Raw genomic sequence first — 19,937 nt, forward strand, 5'->3', positions numbered from 1 at the left:
TCTGCCACTCGGATCTCACCCCCCTCCAGCAGCAGGTCTGGATGGCACCCAAGCCATCCGTCCTCCCTTGCCCTTTTACCAGAGGATTTGCCTTTTCTCAGAGGAGTAGCAAAACCTTCTTGCCAAGGGTTAATCTCTGGGCTCCGGAGGGAAAGGCTAAAGTCCTTACCCGACGTGTAGCTTACCTATGGTTGCTGAAAGCTAGGAAACCGCTCTGATGCAAGGAGCAAGAGACAGGCAAGACCAAAGGGCACTGGCAGGCCAGGGCTCAGCTCTCTGTGGCCCTGAGTGACGTTTGTGGCTTCCCTGGCTCGGGGGGTTTGGCCGGACCATCCCCGGGGGTGACAGCACGAGGGGATGAGGTTGGAGGCCATCAGAGCCCGGTGTGATCAGCAGCAGGGCTGCCTGAGCTGGCCAGGGGTGCTTCCAGCACAAGCAGCTCCTCAGTGGGATCAACCTCTCTCCTCTGCTGCTAAGTTAATAAGGTCACATTGTGGGCTTGTCTCAGGGTAAGCAGGGACAGCATCGAGCAGGAGGCACTACTTGCCTGGCAAGATCCAGGGATGGATGGGCAGATGCTGGGAGAGTGGGCTGGTGGCCGTGGTGGCCCCGGGCAGCTGGTTCCCTACCTGCACCCCGAGCAGCGCTGGGGAGCTCGACTGCCAAGCAGCAGCCCCCGAGATGAGATGCACCAACGTGGAAGTCCAGCAGATCTAGGGTTCAAAAAGCTCTACCAGCCTGGTAGTCGTGGCCAAGTCTTCCCAGTGGGAAGCCTCGTGGTGTCCCTGTTGGATGCTGCTTCTCCCTGACGAGTGTTGAGGAGGGGAGTGAGAAGCCCCCAGACCCCGAGGTTGCAGGGGGGAGCCCGAGGTTTGCCTGAGCTAAGCTGCATCTCTGTTTCTAGGGATCTGAGCCTGGGGTTTTTTTGGTGTTTTTTCCTTTCTTGACCCTGCTGTGTCACTGATCTGTTATGTGACCTAGAAAATGACCTCTCTTTCCAATGGAAAGACAAAGGCACAGCTTAAGGCTCCTGCTCTCTGCATCCAGGGAGTGCCAGGCAGATGGACGCTCTATAATACAGCAAGGTGATGAGATGCTCTGTGCCAAAGCCCTTGCGGGCAGTGTCCAGGCTCAATGGGACCTGGCACAACACAGTGGTTGTGTTTTAAACCCCACTGCTTTCAGTCGTTAGTGTGGGTGCCTGCCCACTGCTGTGGTCCCCACACAGAGACCCTTGGTGCCTCCGGGACACCAGGGGACAGAGCCACTCCACTGCTCTTTTGGCAGAGAAGCTCCTTGAGATGAGGGCAGAACATCTCTGAGCTTTCTTCTGTGCAGCCAGCAAGGCCTGCCTGAGAGCACAGGTGCTGCAATCGTCCAGGCTCAGTCCAATCTGCCATGCACAGGCAGGGAAGCCGGGATGATGCTTTTAAAAGCCATCGGGTTTGACCTGTTCTGCAGTCACAGGCTGTTTTTTCACAGTCTCTTTATAGAGGACAAGCAGGGCCATTAGCATGGGATGTGAGACCTGGTTGGGTTCCTCACTCTGCCTGAGGCTTTCTCTCTGACAGTGACAAAGTTGCTTTAATTTTCTATCTTTAAAATGAAGATGGTATCGCCGTGCCCTAGAGAGGGCAAGACAGTGTGCTGGTGAGGGCTGGGTGCATATCAAAGAGTGCTCTTTAACTACAGTTGAGGTGGGAGAGCTGTAAGAAGTAGGTTTGTTAAGCATCAGTCTGCTGAGATCTCTCCTGTCGCTACACCAGCAGCTTTCCCCTTTTGAAGTGTTTTTTTCTCCAAGTCGGCGTCTCGCAGAAGGGGAAGCCTGCAGCTGCGTCTTGTCTTGAGCCTCGTGTACAAAGCCAGGGCTTGCTCTCATCCAAAGGACTGTCTGGCTTCGTGGCTAGGATTTATTTAAATCGCTGTAGAGTGCAACTTGGCTAGTTAGCAGCAAATACATACTCTTAAAAAGAACTGATTGCATTAGCTTAAATGAATTTAAACTTAAAAGCTGCTCAGAGCACAGACAACAGTCTTGCTATAGTTTGCAAACGTGAGGCCTTCCTCCCTCCTTTCTATTTGTTATTTATGCTGAAGCTGGTATGACAGCTACTGGGACTTCCCTCTGCTTGACAGGTGACAGAGCTGTCACATCTATTCTTGGTGATGTGGCACATGCTTTTTTTTTTTTTTTTTTTTTTTTTTTTTTTTAGACATGTAAACACTGATATGCTCTGAACCCTTTCCAACTTGGAATCGGTCTTCAGGGCTAGGAGCAAGGGTAGAGGAAGCTGTTAGTAGCTCCAGCAGCACTGGTTAACTCTAAGGTGCTCCTGGGTGCTGTTGGACCCCACAGCCCCGTGTCTGGCTGCAGCACGTGTCCCCCAGTACCACACGGGGTCATGGCCAAAGCTGGGGAAGGGCTGACACAACCCGATCTCCCTGGGGATGGCTGAGGTTGATGGCAGCTGGGTTGCAGCCTGGTCTCTGCCCACAGCAGGGGGTCAGGTCAGGAAGATGTGGAGCTCTAGGACAGGCTCACACTGCGGAGGCACCTGGCAGGTAACGCTTCTACTGCCAGTGCTGGGGATCAGGCAGCTCTCAGGACACAGCTCTGGTTTAATTTCGTAAGCGGTAAGGAAAGGGGGAATCTGTCACACAAGTGCAGAGATACAACCAGAAGCGAGCTCCTGTGCTGTGTGCAAGATGAGTCTGTTTGGGAATTGCCAGTATGGTCCTCAGTGTGCCCACAGTCAGGTTAAACAGTTAATGAGAAGGGTCAGTCCTGGGAGCTACAGGGCAAACAGGCTCTGCCTCTTGCTGGAGACTCCGGGGTTACTCTGCTGGGAACAGAACAATACAGACACATGATTTCTGGGCTGAGGCATGTGTGATGAACACCCAATGCATCATGCTGGGCAGGAGGCCACAGACCAAAGTTTATAAAGCTTTATTAAACATTTTGAACAGCTGTGCAATAAACAAACAATACTCTGAAAGTTTCACAACCTCATAGCATGAACTTCCTAGGAACAGCAACAGCCACTTCTGCTGCTCTCCACTACGAGAACCCTTTAAAGTTTAGAGACAATATTTTGTGTTAACCTCTAAGGTTTCTCACAAATCTCTGCCCCAGGTGGGGCTCCCCAAGAGTCATGGCTGCAGAGTAATGTATGCAGCGTGGAGGTCTGCGCAGCTGTGGCGTGTAGGACTGACCCACCACCATCCAGGCTTCTTGACATCCTTCTGCCAGGGGAGATGGAGATACCAAGTACTCCTCTAGCTTCCTCCCTTCTCCGGCCAGTAGCACCAGCACCTTCTGTCACCCCTGGCCCAAAACCACTGTCACTGAAGCACTTACTGCTTCAAGCCATGCCTCCACCTCAGGATCACATCCTGCCCTGCCCACAGCTGGCCTTTTAGGCTAGCATGAGTTTTATAGGGTGAGGTTCACAGCGGCTTTCAAAACCCCAAATCTTGCAGCATACTGGTTCTTTAATCCAACAGTCAATACCTTGATAAACCTGGAAATCTAGGAGGAGGGGAAGAGAAAGTCTCTACTATCTGTGAGGCTTTATAAAAGCAGCAGCATAACTGTGGCTTTCAGGCTATGATCTCGGAGCATAAGTAGTTCAGAAAGCACTTCGGCAGTGCACGCATCTCTTTGGCAGGCTGAGCAGGAGGAGATGACTCAACCGCCTCTGGCTCCAGCAGCTTTTGGCCAAGTGCATCTGTGAGCTGTCGAGCTTGCCCTTGATCAGCAAGGTGGGAAGGCTGGCTCCCCACAAAGAGGAAGAGGGAGAGAATCTTGTAGCTACTCGAGCAAAATCAGTGGGCTGAGAGCCCCGAGTTAGACCACCTCGGCCTAATGCAGACGAGTGACACACAACTCCACTGCTGTGCAACACCTGGACAGAGGCCAGCAGCTCGGTCCTCCACCAGTTCTCAGGAGGGCTGGTGTCCGTTCCCGGTGATACGGAAAGGAAAAAAGATTTCTGCTTCTAAAAAAGCAGGTGGCGCTGCCAGAGTTCACACAGTAAACAAGTTGAATTTCACAGGCAGAGTGGAGGAATTTGCCACTCTAGTCCACACAGAGTTACAGGAAACAGGCGGTTTTTACTCCAGTCACATGCCTAACACCCCCTCCCTCCTCCCTAGCCCACCCCCTTTTTAAAAGCAAAACAAAAGCCCTCAGCAGACTGGAAGTTTATTGTTTTCTAGGTGCCCACTATGCTAGGATCATGAGCTGATTCCGGCAACTGGGATCCTGTGCAGTGATACAAGAAGCAGTTCCCCCAGCAGCTGTAGCAGATGAGGAATAGAGCTGCCAGGAAGACCAAGGCACAAATCGTGCAAGGTTTCCGTTCCAGGAGGAAACTGAGCAGGTAGAAGCCCATGAACATTGAGTGACTGAACCACAACGCTGGGTTGAGGGGCTTGGGTATGAGCAGGACAGGGAGCAACCACTGAAGGCAGTACATTGCGGCTGGCTGGCTGGGGCTTTGCAGCAGCAGCAATCAGATGTGAGCCAGAACAGTCTCCAGCAACTCCTTCGGCAGGCCAGCTGTTCTGTAGAGAGGGGTAAAATATCAGATTGTCAGAGAAACAGAAAAATCAACAGACATTCTTCTACAATTTCATTTACTCCCAAGCATTGTCTACTGATGCTTGAACTTCCAGTACTAAACTCTGGTGTGTCTCAGAGCTGGTGGAAAGTTTCTTGCTTTCTGAACCACTCAGCTGGGGACATATGTTGCTGGTGTAGAAGTGTATCCCTTGTGTCCTCTGTTTCTCAGGCCTTTACCCAGGCTGAGAGTTGTGAGACCCTTTTCTTCAGCATAGTGCAGGAACAGAAAGGGAGAGGGGGAAACAGAGAGGAAACCAAGCTGCTACAGCCTTCCCTACACGTGTATTTATCCAAGACCATTCAAAGACTTGAGTGATGGTATAAAGAAATGCAATTGAGGGGTAAACTATTATGTGCCACAGAAAAGTGTTAAGGAAGCATTAACGTAAGAAGTGTCTAGGAAGTGTTAAGAGCATAAACTGCTTCCTCCCCAGACATGGGCACGTTATAAAGTCTTCCAGTAGGACAGCATAAAATTCAAGCTATCCATGTAGCTACCCAAGAAAGCTCTGACAGTGTCCAGGCTGCAAAACAAAGGGCAGGACAGTCCCTGCTTAAGGGATTTATAATCCTTGCCAATCAGCTAAAGTCAGATAAGACACCGTATGTGAACGGATCAAAGAGGGGACAGTCTCAAAATGGCAATTTTCGTAAGTGCTGTAAACACAGGATTTCCTCATATGGATTATTATAAAACCCTGGGGAAGCAGTGAGCTTTAAGGGCTTCTCTAACTAGGGATGGCAGCATACTGTAAGCCCCAAACCCACACTTCTACCTTTAGCAAGCATATCAACTACACTAAGCGTGTGGGTGCTTTTTTCTTTCTAAGCTGTACAGACATCTTCATCCAAGAATTTCAGATGGCTTTAAAAATAATAAATGCCTTACAGATGTTTTTACAGAGCCAGAACTGTTGAAAGGGGGCAGAAGAGGGGAGTTTAGCAGTCTGGGATAGCAACAGCAGGTCAGGCTAGAAGATACCAGTATTGTTGGGAGTAACTGGAAACTTTCCTTCAGTTCATGCAGTATGGAAACCATGAGACAGGGGTGTTCCTAGATTATTACCCCAAAAAGGCAAAACCACACAGGGGAATGTTGGAAAAGTGAAAAGCTTAGGAAGTGTGCTCTTCCCTGCTATCCTGTAGCACATTGTGAAGATATGCAGCAACGCCAAACAAAGCAGCTGCCAGCCAGGGCACAGAGAGGTGAAAGGACAGCCCCAGCCTTGCAGAATGCCACGGCCTCACCCTTGCTAAGCAGAGCCTGGTCAGAACGGTGTCTTGCAGCAATCCTTTTATCTGAAAATACTCAACTGAGTAGTGCTCTGTCAGAAGGATGAAGGGCTGAGCTGAGCCTGTTAAGATTACAACTGGGAGGTGGGAAGATTAGTAGGATGAAGGAGTGAGAAAGTAAACAAACAGCACATTCCACTGGCTCCTGTTGGCAGGAGAAGGGATTTCCTGGCGAAGGGAAGGAGAATAAGGGATTGCACAGAAAAGCCAAAAGAAAACCACACATGGTTCTCTTCCAAAAAAACACTGAGGTCAGACTTGTTTTACAGCTCTGTAAGCTTGTAGGTACCAACTGGCTTTGTTGTCAGAAGCAGGAAGCATGCTGCCATCCACTGTGATCTTAGCAGCAGGATTTATTTTAATGTTAGTGAGAGAGAATGCAGGTCAAAAGCACCACCAGGGCAAACAGATTAAGAGTATCTGGGGAAAGTATGTTGTGCTGGTGCTCTTGCAAGAGACTGTTCTCCAGCAGAGAGAGGGCAGCTGGGGTCCAATTAGTAAAACTAAGCTGCAGTTAGGCAGCCAAAGAATAAGTTATTTTATGTTGCAATACATATAAAGTCAAGTCAAAGGAATAGAACTACCAATGTTAGTCCTGTTTTATGCAGGTCAGTCATTCGTATCTTTAAGGGCAAGTCTAGTCTCAAGCCTGTTTCCCCCACCTATAAACTGGAAATAAGGATTACTTATTTCATAACAAAACATGCTGTCTGTTAGCCTTTGTGATTGCTTAGATGTTTCTGGAGTAAAAGTATGCAGAAGTATTAGGTAACTTTTTTTTTTCCAAGGAGAAGAATGGAGATAAAAGATTTAACAACAAATATTTGAACAGAAAGGTAATTAAACACTACCACCCAACCTTTTACTTCAGATTGTACTGAATAGAACACAGTTGTACAAAATCAATGATCTGCACCTGCCTCAATCCTCTGGAAATGTCCCTTCCCTGACGTTTCTAGTCTTTCTCTCCCAAGTGCTCCAAACTCTGAGTGTTACAAATCTCTGCATGAACATTGTTGCAATTTTGCTAGATCCAGCCTTAAATCACATCAGCTTGACTTCTGTAGCTGGACATGTGCAGCAGTCTTTGGGTCACCTGTTTGTGAAGCTTAGATAAGTGCCTACAGATAATTGCTTTGGGCTTTCTGTCTCTAGAGAAAAGAAATGGATAAAAACCAACCAAAGACAATGTTTCTGTCAGAAGAGCACAAGACTGGAACAGAACTCTAGAATCTCCCAGGACTAATGTTACAAATCTCTCAGCTTTAATAAGGCCACATGCCACGATTGAGCCTTTAGCCCCCCAAATTTACAACTGACTACAGTTTCAAGAGCATAACTATAATTTGTGATGTAGCTGCATTTCACTCCATGTCTGGTCTCCTCACCACAGCAAAGATGTAAGTGATAATGCTCTAAACAGCAAGTTGATTCTAAGCATGTAAGCGTTACCCAAACACTTCCTACAAACACAGATCAATCTCAGAACAAGGTACACATTTTTAAATATTAGTATTTCCTGCAAGTTGTTAATACCAATCAGTGCAACCACTCTGCAGAATAAAGAACCATCTAATAGTGGTTATGTTTACTATGACATTTCAATGTCAATGCCCTTCAATCTGCAAACCTCTTGGACTTCTAACAAATGCAGATGTTCAAACAGTCTCTTATCTGTAGTCAGTTTGCTTGTATTGTCATATGCCCCTTCACTATCCACCAGCAAAGGTTGAAAACTCAGTCTGCTGTATCTTACAGCTGATCCTATATAAGGTACCTACTACTAGAGACTTTTCCAGCTCCACCTTTCTCAAGGGACTTTCCAGTAGTACGATACCTGCTCTTCCTAGCTCTTCACTGGAGATTCCTTTATACAGCTGGCAATGAGAACCAGTTCTCTTTCCACACTATCAATCAAAGAGAAATAGCATCTCCTGCTATCAGCTCTTTACTGAGCAGGGAACCATCCCTCTCCTTGGTGCCCAGGATCAGCAGTCCCTTTTGGAACTTTTGGATTGGCTAACAATAGTCAGTTTTGTCTAGATTCTCACATAGGGTGAAACTTGCAAATGAAGAATTCCTACCTTGTTTTTGTCCCCTCCTGGTGATCCAAGCTAAAGATTACCATGTCCCGGAGCAAATAGGAACCTGTCACCCAACAGTATTTCTACCAGCTCCCTGTTTCACAACCACATCCTGCTTTTCCTCAACCAGTTGCTCTTGTTCTCCCCAGTCTGACTCATCTTTCCTTAGCCAGCCTGGTGTCCTGCTATCCTCAAGACCGCTCTCATGCTCCTGCTCAAGTCATCTGACTTGGCAGCCACTCATGTTTAGCAGATGGCTCCTTTTCATCACACCACCACTGCCTCCTCTTGCTCCTCTGTAGCTCTTGGAGCCCCCTGAACTTGCTTCAGAGCCCTCGGCAGCAGAGAGCAGGTGATGCTCTTGCTGCTCCCCCTGAAGTCAGCGCTCAGTGGCTCCGTCTGATCTCTATGTGCTGCCACAGCCTCGTCCCTGCCGGTTCCTGCAGGCAGAGTAGCAGCCTGGGGAGGTTCCCCGCGCACCTCATTAGTAAGCAAACACCAATACTTTTCCACATGCTTATTAATAGGCTTCCCTAGTGTTCACAGCCCGCCCTTCTGTCATCCTCCCTCCCAAGATCATTCAAAACCAGCAGGTCCTACTGGTATATGTTTGTGGGAAGGATTTTCAAATTCCAGTGCAAGGGTAGTGGCACGCCTTTCCCACACAGAAACAAAACTTTAATTATGACAAGTCAAAAGTGAGTAGCACAGCACAAGTCTTTAGTACTTTGCAATGAATCGGGCACATTTTAGAATAAATCCATCTGAGGAGCTAGCAAGCTGTTCCTTGATATTCTACAAGGTAACTCAGCAATTAAGAGGCTGAGAGGTGTTCTTACACCATAGGTTTTATACACCAGTATGCCAACACCAAGCCTGTACCCTTCTCAAGAATGTTTTAATTCCTTAACGGTCCATTTACCCTGACAGGGTACAATAATCAGCTGGTTTTCACTAAGCACTTAAAACAGTAAGCTTGTTCAGACCTTACTACTGCAGCTATTAAGCCAGTACTGTCCGCAGGGAACTTCCCAGCAGATGCTACAGAAACAGTCATCTAGGCTGGCAGCTGAAACATCTGCAATAAAAGACTGAGTAACCTTTTTATTGGGGGGTGGTGGTGCCAATCTCCCCCTTTCCCAGAAGCCAAAGTTTCTGCTTGGGAGTGAAAAGTCACATTGTCTAGATAAAAATCTCTCAAGTTGCAGTGCACATGAAGTCAAGAATAGGCCTCAGGGACTTACACTGAGTTTCTTACCTATAAGACTCACCTGTAGTACCGTTTGCTTAAAACTGTTTACATCAAAACCCCTGTCACAGGCATGTAACTTGAACTGATATGTGTGGGTGGTGCTTCAACCTGCCAGCATGTGTTCAAAACCAACTCTCAAATACCATGTAGCACCCAAAACAGCTGCTAAAAAATACACACTATCCAAAGCACTTGGGGGTGGGGAAATAGGTGAAAGCGCTATTAAGTGGTGAGTTTGGGGAGTTCAGCTAAGAAAAGCAACAGCAAGCCAGCTTTCTAGATGCCAACCCTCTCTTAAATAAGCCCAAGAACCATAACTGTTCAAACTTTAAGACTTATTTGTAGTATCAGGGATATAACTTCTTCAGGGTTTTTTTTGGCCTTGCTGCTATTTTTTCAATTTTTTTTTTTAAAGCTTTATCTACTGGTATGACTCAGCTGGAAAAAGTGAGTCTTTAATTTTTGGCAAAGGCCTTATCCCAGTCTTTGATAAGTTCATGCCTTCCACACTTGATGTAGACTCAGAAACGGTGCAATATAATTGCAAACAGTTTCCAAAAAAGCAACAAATCCTTGACTAACTAAGCCTTGGGGTTACAAAGTGTTCTGATTTCTCAAGCTAGAGACAAGCCAAAGCAACTCATTTCACGACAAGTGGGAGCTCTCTGTTGAGCCACTCTTTTCATCACTTCCACAGCTGCTCTCTGAGCTTCGTTACTGATTGGGGATTGATTAGCCTGTGTCCAGAGCCAGCGCAGTGTCCACTCCCCTTGGACTGCAATGCATTTGCAGCACCAGGGTGAATAAACCTCCACCTGTGAGCAGGAAAGCAGCTGTATGACCAGTCTGTCTCTGCATAGTAAATCACAAGAGCAGAACTTTAAGTCAGCCAGCTCTGTGGTGGGAAGAGATGTCAACATCAACAGTTGTCATCTGAAGTATCGCTACTTTCATTTGCACTAATTTATTAATTCTCAGTGGTCCTCATTCCCACCCTCTGCATTTGCTTGACTGCCAAAAATCATGAATTCCAGGCCCCTTCAAAGTTCCCTGAAAAACATAACTATTTTTAATTGGGATCCCTTCTCTACCTTTTGTGCAGCCAACAGGCTTCAGAAGTCTGAATACAGCCTGATAAAGGCCAGTTTTCTGCACCTCAGGTAAAGAGAAGCAAAAATGCAGTATTGGCAAGGGGCTCTGGGGAGTTCTGACATATAAAAGGCAAAGGTTACTCCACTACAACAGTATTTGCAAGGTCAACTGTAATATTTCACTACAGGGATAATGAAGTACGGGAGAGTCCAGTGTGCTGTGGGCTGCATTTAAGAGCTTCGTTTTTCATCTTCTCTTGCACTCGCAAGTTTGGGATGTAACGAGCGACTGTTCAGCTTGTAAACTCGCTTTGCCAGTGGCTCGAAGTGTCGGCGGGGTCGCAGGGAGGCTGCCCTGCCGGGCACAGCAGCACTGCGCACCGCCGCGCTCTCTGCTCGACAGAAGGATGCCGGAGTTGCCTTGCGCTGGGGAGAAACGGGCCTGCGTTTGCTTTTGGAAGGTGCTAGAGCCAGCTGGGAGATGTTCCCGAGTGAGAACAGCGGTGCAGAGGGAGGCACAGGGCGCTGTTTCCACGCGAGGTTGGCAATAATGGAATCAAGCTCACGGCGGGGCTGAACCAGCTCTTGTATAACCCGCCAACGCTCGGCTCGCCCTCACAGCACCGGGACACCCCCCCCCCCCCCCCCGAGCGTTTCCTCCCGGTCCCCAATGTCGGCGATCGGCGCCAGAGCCAGGCGCGGCGCGGATCGCTTTAGGGGGTGTGTGTGCGGGGAGGGTGTCGGGGTGTCCTCCCTTCCCATTCCTTCCCCACCCCAGCCCGTACTCACGGCGCGGTGCCGCCGCCTCACGCCGCCGTCCCGGAGAGCGCAGGGAGCGCCCGCCCTCGCTGCCGCCGGGGGACGGGCCCCCCGGCAGGACCCCGCCGCGTCTGCCCGCCGTCCGCCTGTCCCCGCGCCCGGCCCGACTCCGCTGCGGCCGCGGTGGGGGGGGGGGCTCCGCGCCGTCAGGCAGCGCCGCGGGCAGCCCCATAGGGCGGGCAGTGCGCCTGCGCGGCGGGCGGTGTGGTGGGGGCAGCGCGCCTGCGCACGGGCTCGGGCGGCGCTGGGCGGGTCCCGCGCCCGGTGTTTATGCATTAATATTTTTTTTTATTTATTTAAATTTAAAGTACCGTTCGCGCCGCGTGGCGTGCACGCTTTGCCGCGCCCACAGGGTTTTTTGCACGCCGCTTTGCACCGTGCGGCGCGCCGTCTGCCCGCTTTCTTGCGTCCTGCGGGTCACTGCATTTTTGCATGCAGGCTTGCATGATTCTCTGCGAGGGGGGGTGTTGCTTTTTGCGTGCTTTCTTACGCGCGGTTGCGTGCTGTTCGCAGGCTTCTCTTTGCGTGCAGTCGGAGTGTGTCCTTGCGCACCGATGCACGCTGTCACATGCTCGCATGGTTTGCACTGTGTGGCGTTCCATTGCATGCTATTTTCAGGCTCGCTTGCATGCTGCCTCCTTGACACACATGGCAGTGTGCTTTTGTTGCTGATTTAACCCACTGGAGCCCCAAGGGGCCCCAGTTTTCCGTGCTGGGGTAGAGTGGGCACCTGCACCCTTCATGGTGCTCTGTCTCGGAGTAGATCAGACACAGCTCTGTGGCCTCTCCCACTTCTATTTTTGACATCGGCCAAGTATCACCACGCTGGCAGCAAACCCTGGGCTAAGGGGAGATGAGCTGGGGGCACTTTGGCTGCTCTGAGCTGCTCCCAACACCTGCAGATGGTTGCAGCCTGTGGGATTTATCCTGGTCCCAACCTAAAGCAACTTGAGGTCTCCAAATCCTGCAAACTGCAACATGGACCCTTCGTGCCAGAGACTCCTGGCCGCATCCCCCTGCGCTGCTGCAGGAGCTGCACACTGGCTTGGGTTTTGTTTGGTTGTAGTTCTAGCTTTCTATAAAGAAGTTCTGCTCTGCACTTGAAGCCTGGCTGGAGGACTTCTGTAGCAGCAGCCTTGTGGCTGGAAGCAGCATGGGCTGCCAGCCCCGTAGTGTCCCTCTCACCAAGCAGAGACAAATTGTCCCACACTCACTTATTTTGGCAGCTCTGCAGGCTGCATGGAGCCATCAAGTGGAGTGGGTCCGTAAGGAGCTGCAGAGAGAAGGGCATCTCTGGTGGGGAATGGAAAGGTAATCCCAGGCCAGCTGGAACAGACTGCCCTGTGCAGGACAGGAGGCAACGGGGGTTTTATGGTCTTTCTGGTCAAGTGGAAGCTTTTAAAGGACCTCTGGCTGCGCTTTGCTTTGATTCTGGGGAATATTTCTTCTAATGATTCTTCTAAAGATTCCTTGTGCTCTCTTTAGCTGCTTGTAGGTAGTTGTCTGTTCCTATCACAAAAGTTGCATCCAAGATGCAAACGATGAACCCCTGAACACAGCACCCTCAGAGGCTGAGCAGCACCACCAGCGGCCTCTCACCGCTCTGTGTGAACCACAGCAAGGCAGTACCTTGTATTTTATGAAAATAAGAGCATAGGGGTGCTGGTGTTCCTGCATTCCCGGCTCAGGGCTCTGGCAGAGCTGAGGCTGCCACCTACCAGCAGAGCCCAGCTGGCCGCAGCTCAGCACGTGGGGTCTGCCGAGCCCAGAGGCTCCCCAAAGCTGGGACATCGTGGGTGCAGGGAAGCCGTTGGGCAGATGTGCAGAAATGATCCCGAGGAGGCAGAGGAGGATCTTGTGCTGCAGGTGGAGGGGTTTCAATATGCTGCAATTAAAAGCTGGGAGCAAGAGAAGCTTTTTTCCTGAGAAAAGAAAATGAACCCTTGCCCTGGCTGAGGGGACAGACATACATACACACAGCATGGCCAACAATTTATTGGCAAACTGGCTCAAATGTGGTGAAGTGTGGCAGGAGGGAGCTGTGAAACGTGGCAGTTGTGGAAGGTGAGATGGTAGAGGAGATCAACCCATCTCTTCGCTGCAGATCACACCCCTTCCCATGTCTTCATCTCCTCCCAGCTGACTCGGGTAGCGTGCTACAGGCTTAGCAGCTCACAGATTCTCACAGGGTCAGCTCTGCCTGTGGGGCTGAGAAAGCAAAACCAACCAGGAGGAGCACAAATGTACAAAATAGCTCAAGTTTACTTCCAGCATCATTCCCAGTATATAAGTTACCCCACTCCCAAACACAAGTCTTAGACTTTTCCCAGTCCCGTAGCAGTGCAGTTCAGCAGTCATTGGGCTTAGAGACATTTCCCATTTTAATGATGGAAGCAATCTCTCAGTTTGTTGGACCCTGAAGAGAGATCCATGCAGCAAAACAGAGCAGGCTGCTTCCAGCAAAGACAAGAGGCAGCAGCGCTCTGCTCCCTGGGTCTCCCCACGGAGCCCTGCGGCCAGCACCAGCTGCCCTGGTTTCTCTCAGAGCAGGGGCACCCCCCTGAATTTTCGGATGATGTTGGCCAGCCGCTTGGCCAGCCCACCCCGGCTCGGCTCTTCCACGTGAAATGTTCTGGTCAGCAGGTTGTAGAAGGAGCCGTAGCACACTGCCACCACGGTGCAGGTCAGGCAGATGACGTTATAGGGCATGCTGAAGTCTGGTGTCGGCAAGTTCACCAGCAGTGGCTCTGTGTAGAGGCGCACAAAATAGCTGGAGCCATCAGAGGAAGGAAACCTGGAGTGGGGAAGCAGGAAAGGAAGTGTCAGCCCATACAGGACCCCTGCTCCATGCTCAGCAGACAGGATGACAGTGGCCAACGGCCCGGTGCGGCCCCGCTGCCCAACACGGGCACACTCACAGCGAGGTGAAGAGCGGGCTCTGCTCCACATCCACGTCCTTCATCGCAATGATGCTGGGCACCAGGGCACTAAGCACAGATGAACTAAGGAAGAAAAGGACATGCTAGTGTCAGTCCTGCCAGGAAAGAGACAGCAAGAGTTTTTCCCGTCCCCAGAGATCTGGGCAGCAAGTCCTACACAAGGCCCAGAAGGGAATGAAGGAGCTGAGGTATGTCATTACCCAACATAAAAGCCATGATTGGGGTCAGGCGGGTACTCTGTCCACTTCAGTAGGGCCCTCTCAAACTGGATTGTGATCTTGGTGATGGAGTTGGCTGGCAGCTGGATCAGCATTTCCAGGAGGTGAGGCCGTCTGCGGTCCTGGGCTGGCTGGTAGTGGATATAACCTAACCCCAGAGAGACACGTCAGTGGCACCGGGAGGACCTTGTCCAATCTCACATTGCCTGGACATCTCCCATGGGGTGGGTGCTCCTGCTTCCACTGTCCTGGGAGAGGTTTTCTGAGCAAATGAAGATGCACAGGTAGCAAAAAGCATGTGTTAAAGCTAAATCTAGCTGGTCTTTAGAGCTGATGACCCATGAAAGTCAAGTGTTCATAAGGAAAGGTACAAATGCAAAATAAGACCCAGTCATCAGTTTCAAATTGAGCCCCCTTTACTATAAAAATCCATTCACTCTGGTTTAGACCCTTGTTGGATTATGAAATACCACCTATGTGCCTCTTATAAAACAGACTTAATAAAGTCTCATCTGCTGTAAGCACTGAACTGAAGGCTAGGAAAACATCCTAAGATGTTTTGTTTCCCAGTCTGCTTTCCCAGTGATCACTGGGGCCCACGGGAGGGACTAAATCATCTCTGGAATGAGCCACCTCTGCCAAAGGAATCGGGTGGCACATGCTCCTGGGAGGGTTTACTTACTTGGCTTGTTTTCCTTCCCCTTCGTGATGATAGTCAGAGTGTGCACATAGAGCCGGAGATACCACGGCACAGTCTCCAGCAGGATGACGGGGAAGGCCCGGTACGGGTGAGTGTTGTGGATGAGAGTGCTGATCTCTCCAGTCTGCAGCCCGTATCCACTCACGTAGCGTTGAGCATGGAGCACAGGTGTCGGCAGTTCTGCTGCAAAAGAGAAAAAGACACAGGAGTTGGGGGGGCCATGCCAATTGAATTTTCGGCCTGGAGCCCTGAGCAGCACGGCGGGTGGAGTGAAGTTCTGGTCACTCACAGCTGTCTTGGGGCCGCTTCCACTTCAGCTGCACATTGAGGCTGCGAGATGTATTGAAGAGCGAAGGGCTCAGCAGGTCATAGACAGCATAGGTTCTCTTTTCTCCCTGGACGATAGCTTCATGTACAGATGTTGGAGCAGGGGTCACTTCCAGTAACTCCTTTTCCTGAGAAAGCAAACGGACCATGAAAGGAAAAGTGCCTTGAAGTAACTGGCAGCGCTGGGCAAAGCCCCTCTGGCTGGCCCTGAGCTTTCCTGGCCAATGGCCAGCTCAGCGCTCTTACTAACACCACCACGTTCATCCCCACAGTGCTGCTCAGAGGAGGGAAACCACCAGCCTTCGTTAGCACCAGAGGGCTCCTGGGGGGGCCGGCCATGCAAGGGGTGGAGGCGAGGATGTTTCAGAACCACATGAAATTGGCTGAACTTGAGGGAGCAGGGGGTGCTCTCTGGTCTGTGAGCATTACCTTGTTCTTAGGGGAGATGTCAACGTAGACTTTGCTCTGTGATGCCAGAGGACACGCGTCAGTAAGTGTGCGAGAGAACATCTTAAAGAGGGACCAGTCTGCGGGGAGCAAAGTCAGTGGCAGGCAGAGTGAAATGCTGCAGGCTGAGGGCACTCAAGGATCACAGTGCACTGCCGCACTGCAGACCTTACCTTTCTTTCCTTGGCCACTGGAAAAGGTGTCAAAGACCACAGTGAGGGTCTGTCTGAGCTCCCAGGACACTGCCAGGCAGGAGGAATCCTGGACAAGAGAGAGACAAGTGGCTCTGATCACACCTTCTGGAGGGGCAGGACACCAGGACAGAGCTGGAAGTCCACCAGGACTGTGCGAATCCCTTCGGGACGCAGATGAAACCAGAAAAGCAGGACGACAGCTGTGTTAGACACAGTGAAGCCACCACAGGGGAGCTGGCAAACTGGTGGGTCACTTTGCAGTGTCACAATGAAGGCTTTGGAGTTTCTCTTGGGGGTGTTAAAGGAGGGAGCCCTGAGCCTCCCGCTTACCCTGCAGACGGGGCGGATGTGCACTGCCTGCGAGTGGTAGCTGCTGTGGAACAAGCGCTCGGCCTTCAGCAGCACAGCAAGCCCAGCCTGCAGGGAGAAAAGGAGACACTCAGCCCCAGGTCTGTTCTCTGCTCCCACTGAGAGAAAGGCCCTGCTGAGACCTCCCAGTGCAAGGTCCTACGCTGCTGTCGGGGGCCCGGCTCCCTCGGGAGCAGCCCAACAAGGCAGCAGGACTTGCCAGTTACCTTGGAACCACATGGGAGCAGCTTCTTCCAAGGCGTGAGGTTCTCTGTGCAAACGACCTCCCGGGGCAGGACGGCATATCGCAGGAGATGGTGATCTGTCCCTGGGCAGGGAGGTAGAGGGTCAACAGGTTGGTACTGCTACAGGCATGAGAGCAGAAGCAGACCTGTTCCACCCCTCAGTGTACCCCACAACCCACCATACTCTCAAGATCCCTGAAATGCCACAAGCTCAATCAGCAATAGATCACACTCTGTTCAGAGTGATTTGGAAATAGGTAAGGGTATATTCTAGCAGATTTTTTTCACGAGTGCCTGAAATCCTCCAGTCCTCACTGTTTTGTAAAATGCTTTTCAGAGAGACAGCCGAGGACCTGGGAGCATCTGCCAGGTACTGCTTGTGGGCTTCCCATGTTCAAATCCAAGCCTCATTTGTAGGGAGAGGAAATGCTTCCAGAAGAGGTTACAGACCCTATTGTACACACCCAAACCCACAGTTGTTGCAAGACCTGTGCCTGGACTCCCCACAGTGGCATGGGGCAGAACTAAAGCTAGAGGCAAGAGTGAGAGGGCAGAGCCAGGCAGCCAAGTGCCGGCCGGGCTCACCGTTGGCTAAGCCCAGGGGTTTGAAGGATGCCGTTGGAGTGACTGTGTTGGTTGAGTCAATGAAGTTAAGAGAAGCACAGAATATTCCTGAGAGGATGTTACTCAGTTCCTTCCAGGCTTTGTCAACACTGTGTGAAAACAGATACTAGAGATTACGCAGCAGCTCGAATCCTTGGAACAACAAGCATTAAGTCAGTAACATTCAATAAATACACCGGGATGACTATGCTGGCTTTTAGAAGCTGCAAGGAACGGGCAGGCAGAGGCTGATGGACACACACTCTCCAGCTCTCTGGTATTTTATTTTAAGGCAGGAGGTCTGGGGGACATTCACCACGGGGGCAACCCCTGGGCTGGCAAGGCTTCACACAGCCAGGGACCCAGTGGTGTGTGCAAGCTGGTATGTGAGGAGAGAGGCTGGGGGAGCAGGGAACATGCGGGAGGTGACATGCAGTGTATGGGGAAGAGGCTGTGAGACCTAAAGCAACACCTTGGCTGCAGCACTGAAAGCCAATCTGACCAGCGGACCCAGAATGGGCCACCTGTAGGTGAGAGCTCTGGGAGTCCACACAGAGCTGCTGTGGCTCAAACAGGGGCTTGTGTGCTGGGGGAGACGATGTCAGGTATCAGATGGGAGTCAAAGGAAGCGAGTCAGGGGTGGGAGGTCAAGATCTAAGCCCTCTGTCTTAGCACAGCGAGGGGTTTGCCATCACAGAGCCCATAAGGGAGTTACTCGTTCCTGCAGTGAACAAGGGTTTGCCCTCAGCACCACATCCTGCCTCATGCGCTGAGCAGGGCTACATTCTGCTTTTCCTCAGAGCTGCTCCCGAGGTTGTGGGCTCTTTATTCCAGCGGATGCTTCCCAACCCAGGAGCGCCTGGTGCGAGAGGGGTGGCAGCTCCCGGGCGCGGTGGCCGACCGAGGGGGCCCGGAGGGCCGGACCCCTGGCTGCGGTACCTACTCGGTGACGGTGGGCTGGAACCAGACCCAGAGCTCGGCGCCGGCGGGTGCCTGGAGGGGCGGCTGCCCCCAGGCGCGGGTGCGCCAGAAGCCCTGGGTGAGGGCGAGGTGCAGCTCCCGCACGCCCAGCGCCGCCACCAGCCGCCCCAGCGCCTTCGGGAAGAGCCTGTAGTGAGAGACTGCGGGCAGCGTTAGCTCCTGGCCCCTTCCCTTGACGTCACGCCTGGCCGAACACGACGTCATCCCCGGGCGCTGCGCAGCCCGCTTGCATCACCGCATCCTTCACACCCCCCCCCCCCCCGCCCCGGCCTCGCTCCCCTCGACGCGGCAACGTCATGACCCGCGAATAGCTCCGCCCCCCCCCCGGCGCCGCCCTACCCGCGCCCCGCGGCAGGTCGGCGTCCCACCGCGTGCGGAACTGGAAGGTGGCGGCCACGTCGCCGGCGGGCAGCGGGCTCAGCAGCAGCTCCTCCCGCAGCGCGTCCCGCCGCGCCCGCCCGGGCCCCACCGCCAGCAGCAGCAGCGCCAGCGCCGCCGCCATCATCTTCATCCCCAGCGTCACCATCCTCACCATCGCCGCCCGCTTCCGCTTCCGCCCGCCCGCCCCATGGCGGCCGCTTCCGGGGTCGCCATGGAGACGAGGAGCGGGAGCGGTAGCCCGGGCTCGCCTCTGCGCTCTCGCCGAGCGCCCGGGGCCTCTCAGGCTCCCGCTGGGACCGGAGCCTGGAGCCTGCCCCGGTGCGTGTGTTGGGCGGGGGGGGGGGGGCACACACCCCCAGCACCGGCTGCCCCCAGCCTAGGAGCGAGGGCGTCCGTTTTGTGGGACGCTCGCCGAAGGCGCCCTCCCTCCGGCTTTGGAAACTGGGGAGGCTCGTCGCCGGGCTTCGCCGTGCAGGAGGACTCCGCAAGGAGCGCGCCTGTCCCCGCTGTGACTTCTCAGCTCTCCCTCTCGCCTTGACGTCCCCTTTCCGGAGGGCAGCGTCTATCTGCGGGTGCAGAGCCGCCTGGAAGCACCCTGCTCCCACCGGCTGCCAGCCTGCGGCCGCCCCGGGAGGAAGGCCCTGGGGGTGGCAGCCCGATGGAGCTCTGGCCATCACCCCCGGATAACCGGGGCGCTCCGGGTTGGCTGAGGCGGGAGGCGGTGCGGTAAGGTCTGAACGTCCCTGGGAAGCAGGCGGGATGAAGAGCGTTCCCTGGCTCCTGACGCTTATCTCCCAGGCCCCTTTCCTCGCAGGGGTGACTGCGGTTGTGCTGAGGCAGGCCGAGCAGGGACAACGCTTTCCTGTTCTGCAGCCGCTGATAGCGGCCGCGGGGCTCTGGCTGGCTTTCTGCCCCACTCCTCAGCAGTGTAGCAGGCTGCAAAGTGGCTTCATTTTGATGGCTCTTCCCTCGTTCCTCTAAAGCAGCCTCCAGCCAGGGCTGCTGCCATCACGCTGTGCTGGGGGAGCAGCGGCTGCTGGTGCGGCGTGTGCTGATGTTCCCAATGCAGCTGATTTGCATGGGAAATCCCCGGGGTGTACTCCTGGCCAGTAGTTACAGGTCACCAGCAGCCCTGCTCGAGTCAGCCGCGTCCATACGGCAGCACCCGTGTTGCTCAGTATCGTGACCTGCTCCATAAACAGCCGCCCTTCTGTGCTGTGATCTGTGCTCTCTGCTCCCGCCCCGGGCGCAGGAACCATCCCTATGCTGGAGCTGGGCTGTGCGTCAGGAGGCTTCATTTTCTCCTGCGTGACACCCTCAGCACACCAGCTTTACACCACTCTCCCTCCTGCAGTCCCCACCTAACCCTCACCCCCCAGGGCTGTTTT

General features: G+C 52.7%; 2 protein-coding genes across 6 annotated transcripts; both read right to left on the reverse strand.

Annotated features, from left to right (window-relative positions):
* Positions 1 to 4,191: 4,191 nt before the first annotated feature.
* Positions 4,192 to 11,330, reverse strand: LOC104360924 (BLCAP apoptosis inducing factor). 2 transcript variants are annotated; one of them, XM_042801200.1, is made up of 2 exons: positions 11,137 to 11,330; positions 4,192 to 4,569 (listed from the first exon to the last, which is right to left on the reverse strand). In XM_042801200.1, exon 2 carries the CDS (start codon positions 4,479 to 4,481, stop codon positions 4,218 to 4,220), a length of 264 nt encoding a protein of 87 aa, XP_042657134.1. In that variant the 5' UTR covers positions 4,482 to 4,569; positions 11,137 to 11,330; the 3' UTR covers positions 4,192 to 4,217. The 2 variants fall into 2 exon arrangements, with proteins under 2 accessions (XP_042657134.1, XP_009965265.1); XM_009966963.3 differs by lacking the exon at positions 11,137 to 11,330 and adding an exon at positions 8,005 to 8,650.
* A 2,080-nt stretch (positions 11,331 to 13,410) lies between these two features.
* On the reverse strand, positions 13,411 to 19,871 carry PIGT (phosphatidylinositol glycan anchor biosynthesis class T). 4 transcript variants are annotated; one of them, XM_042801013.1, is made up of 12 exons: positions 18,537 to 18,727; positions 18,131 to 18,295; positions 17,170 to 17,297; positions 16,567 to 16,667; positions 16,322 to 16,408; positions 15,971 to 16,058; positions 15,780 to 15,877; positions 15,313 to 15,478; positions 15,006 to 15,206; positions 14,306 to 14,471; positions 14,085 to 14,168; positions 13,411 to 13,960 (listed from the first exon to the last, which is right to left on the reverse strand). In XM_042801013.1, exons 1-12 carry the CDS (start codon positions 18,701 to 18,703, stop codon positions 13,708 to 13,710), a joined length of 1,704 nt encoding a protein of 567 aa, XP_042656947.1. In that variant the 5' UTR covers positions 18,704 to 18,727; the 3' UTR covers positions 13,411 to 13,707. The 4 variants fall into 4 exon arrangements, with proteins under 4 accessions (XP_042656947.1, XP_042656946.1, XP_042656945.1 ...); XM_042801012.1 differs by having other exon boundaries at positions 18,131 to 18,308; positions 18,508 to 18,727; XM_042801011.1 differs by lacking the exon at positions 18,131 to 18,295 and having other exon boundaries at positions 18,508 to 19,871.
* Positions 19,872 to 19,937: the final 66 nt, after the last annotated feature.

Source organism: Tyto alba, unplaced genomic scaffold (genome assembly GCF_018691265.1).
Source record: "Tyto alba isolate M040663 unplaced genomic scaffold, T.alba_DEE_v4.0 Super-Scaffold_33, whole genome shotgun sequence".
Classification (NCBI taxonomy): Eukaryota; Metazoa; Chordata; class Aves; order Strigiformes; family Tytonidae; genus Tyto; species Tyto alba.

Bases quoted from the DNA above. Each gene is read 5' to 3' on its own strand.
- LOC104360924 (XM_042801200.1), bottom strand. From the start codon at position 4,481: ATGTACTGCCTTCAGTGGTTGCTCCCTGTCCTGCTCATACCCAAGCCC.
- PIGT (XM_042801011.1), bottom strand. From the start codon at position 19,223: ATGGCCAGAGCTCCATCGGGCTGCCACCCCCAGGGCCTTCCTCCCGGG. The intron at 15,207-15,312 runs GTGAGTGACCAG...TCTCTTTTGCAG, and splicing joins GAAGCGGCCCCAAGACAGCT to CAGAACTGCCGACACCTGTG. The intron at 14,472-15,005 runs GTAAGTAAACCC...CTCTGGGGTTAG, and splicing joins GGGGAAGGAAAACAAGCCAA to GTTATATCCACTACCAGCCA.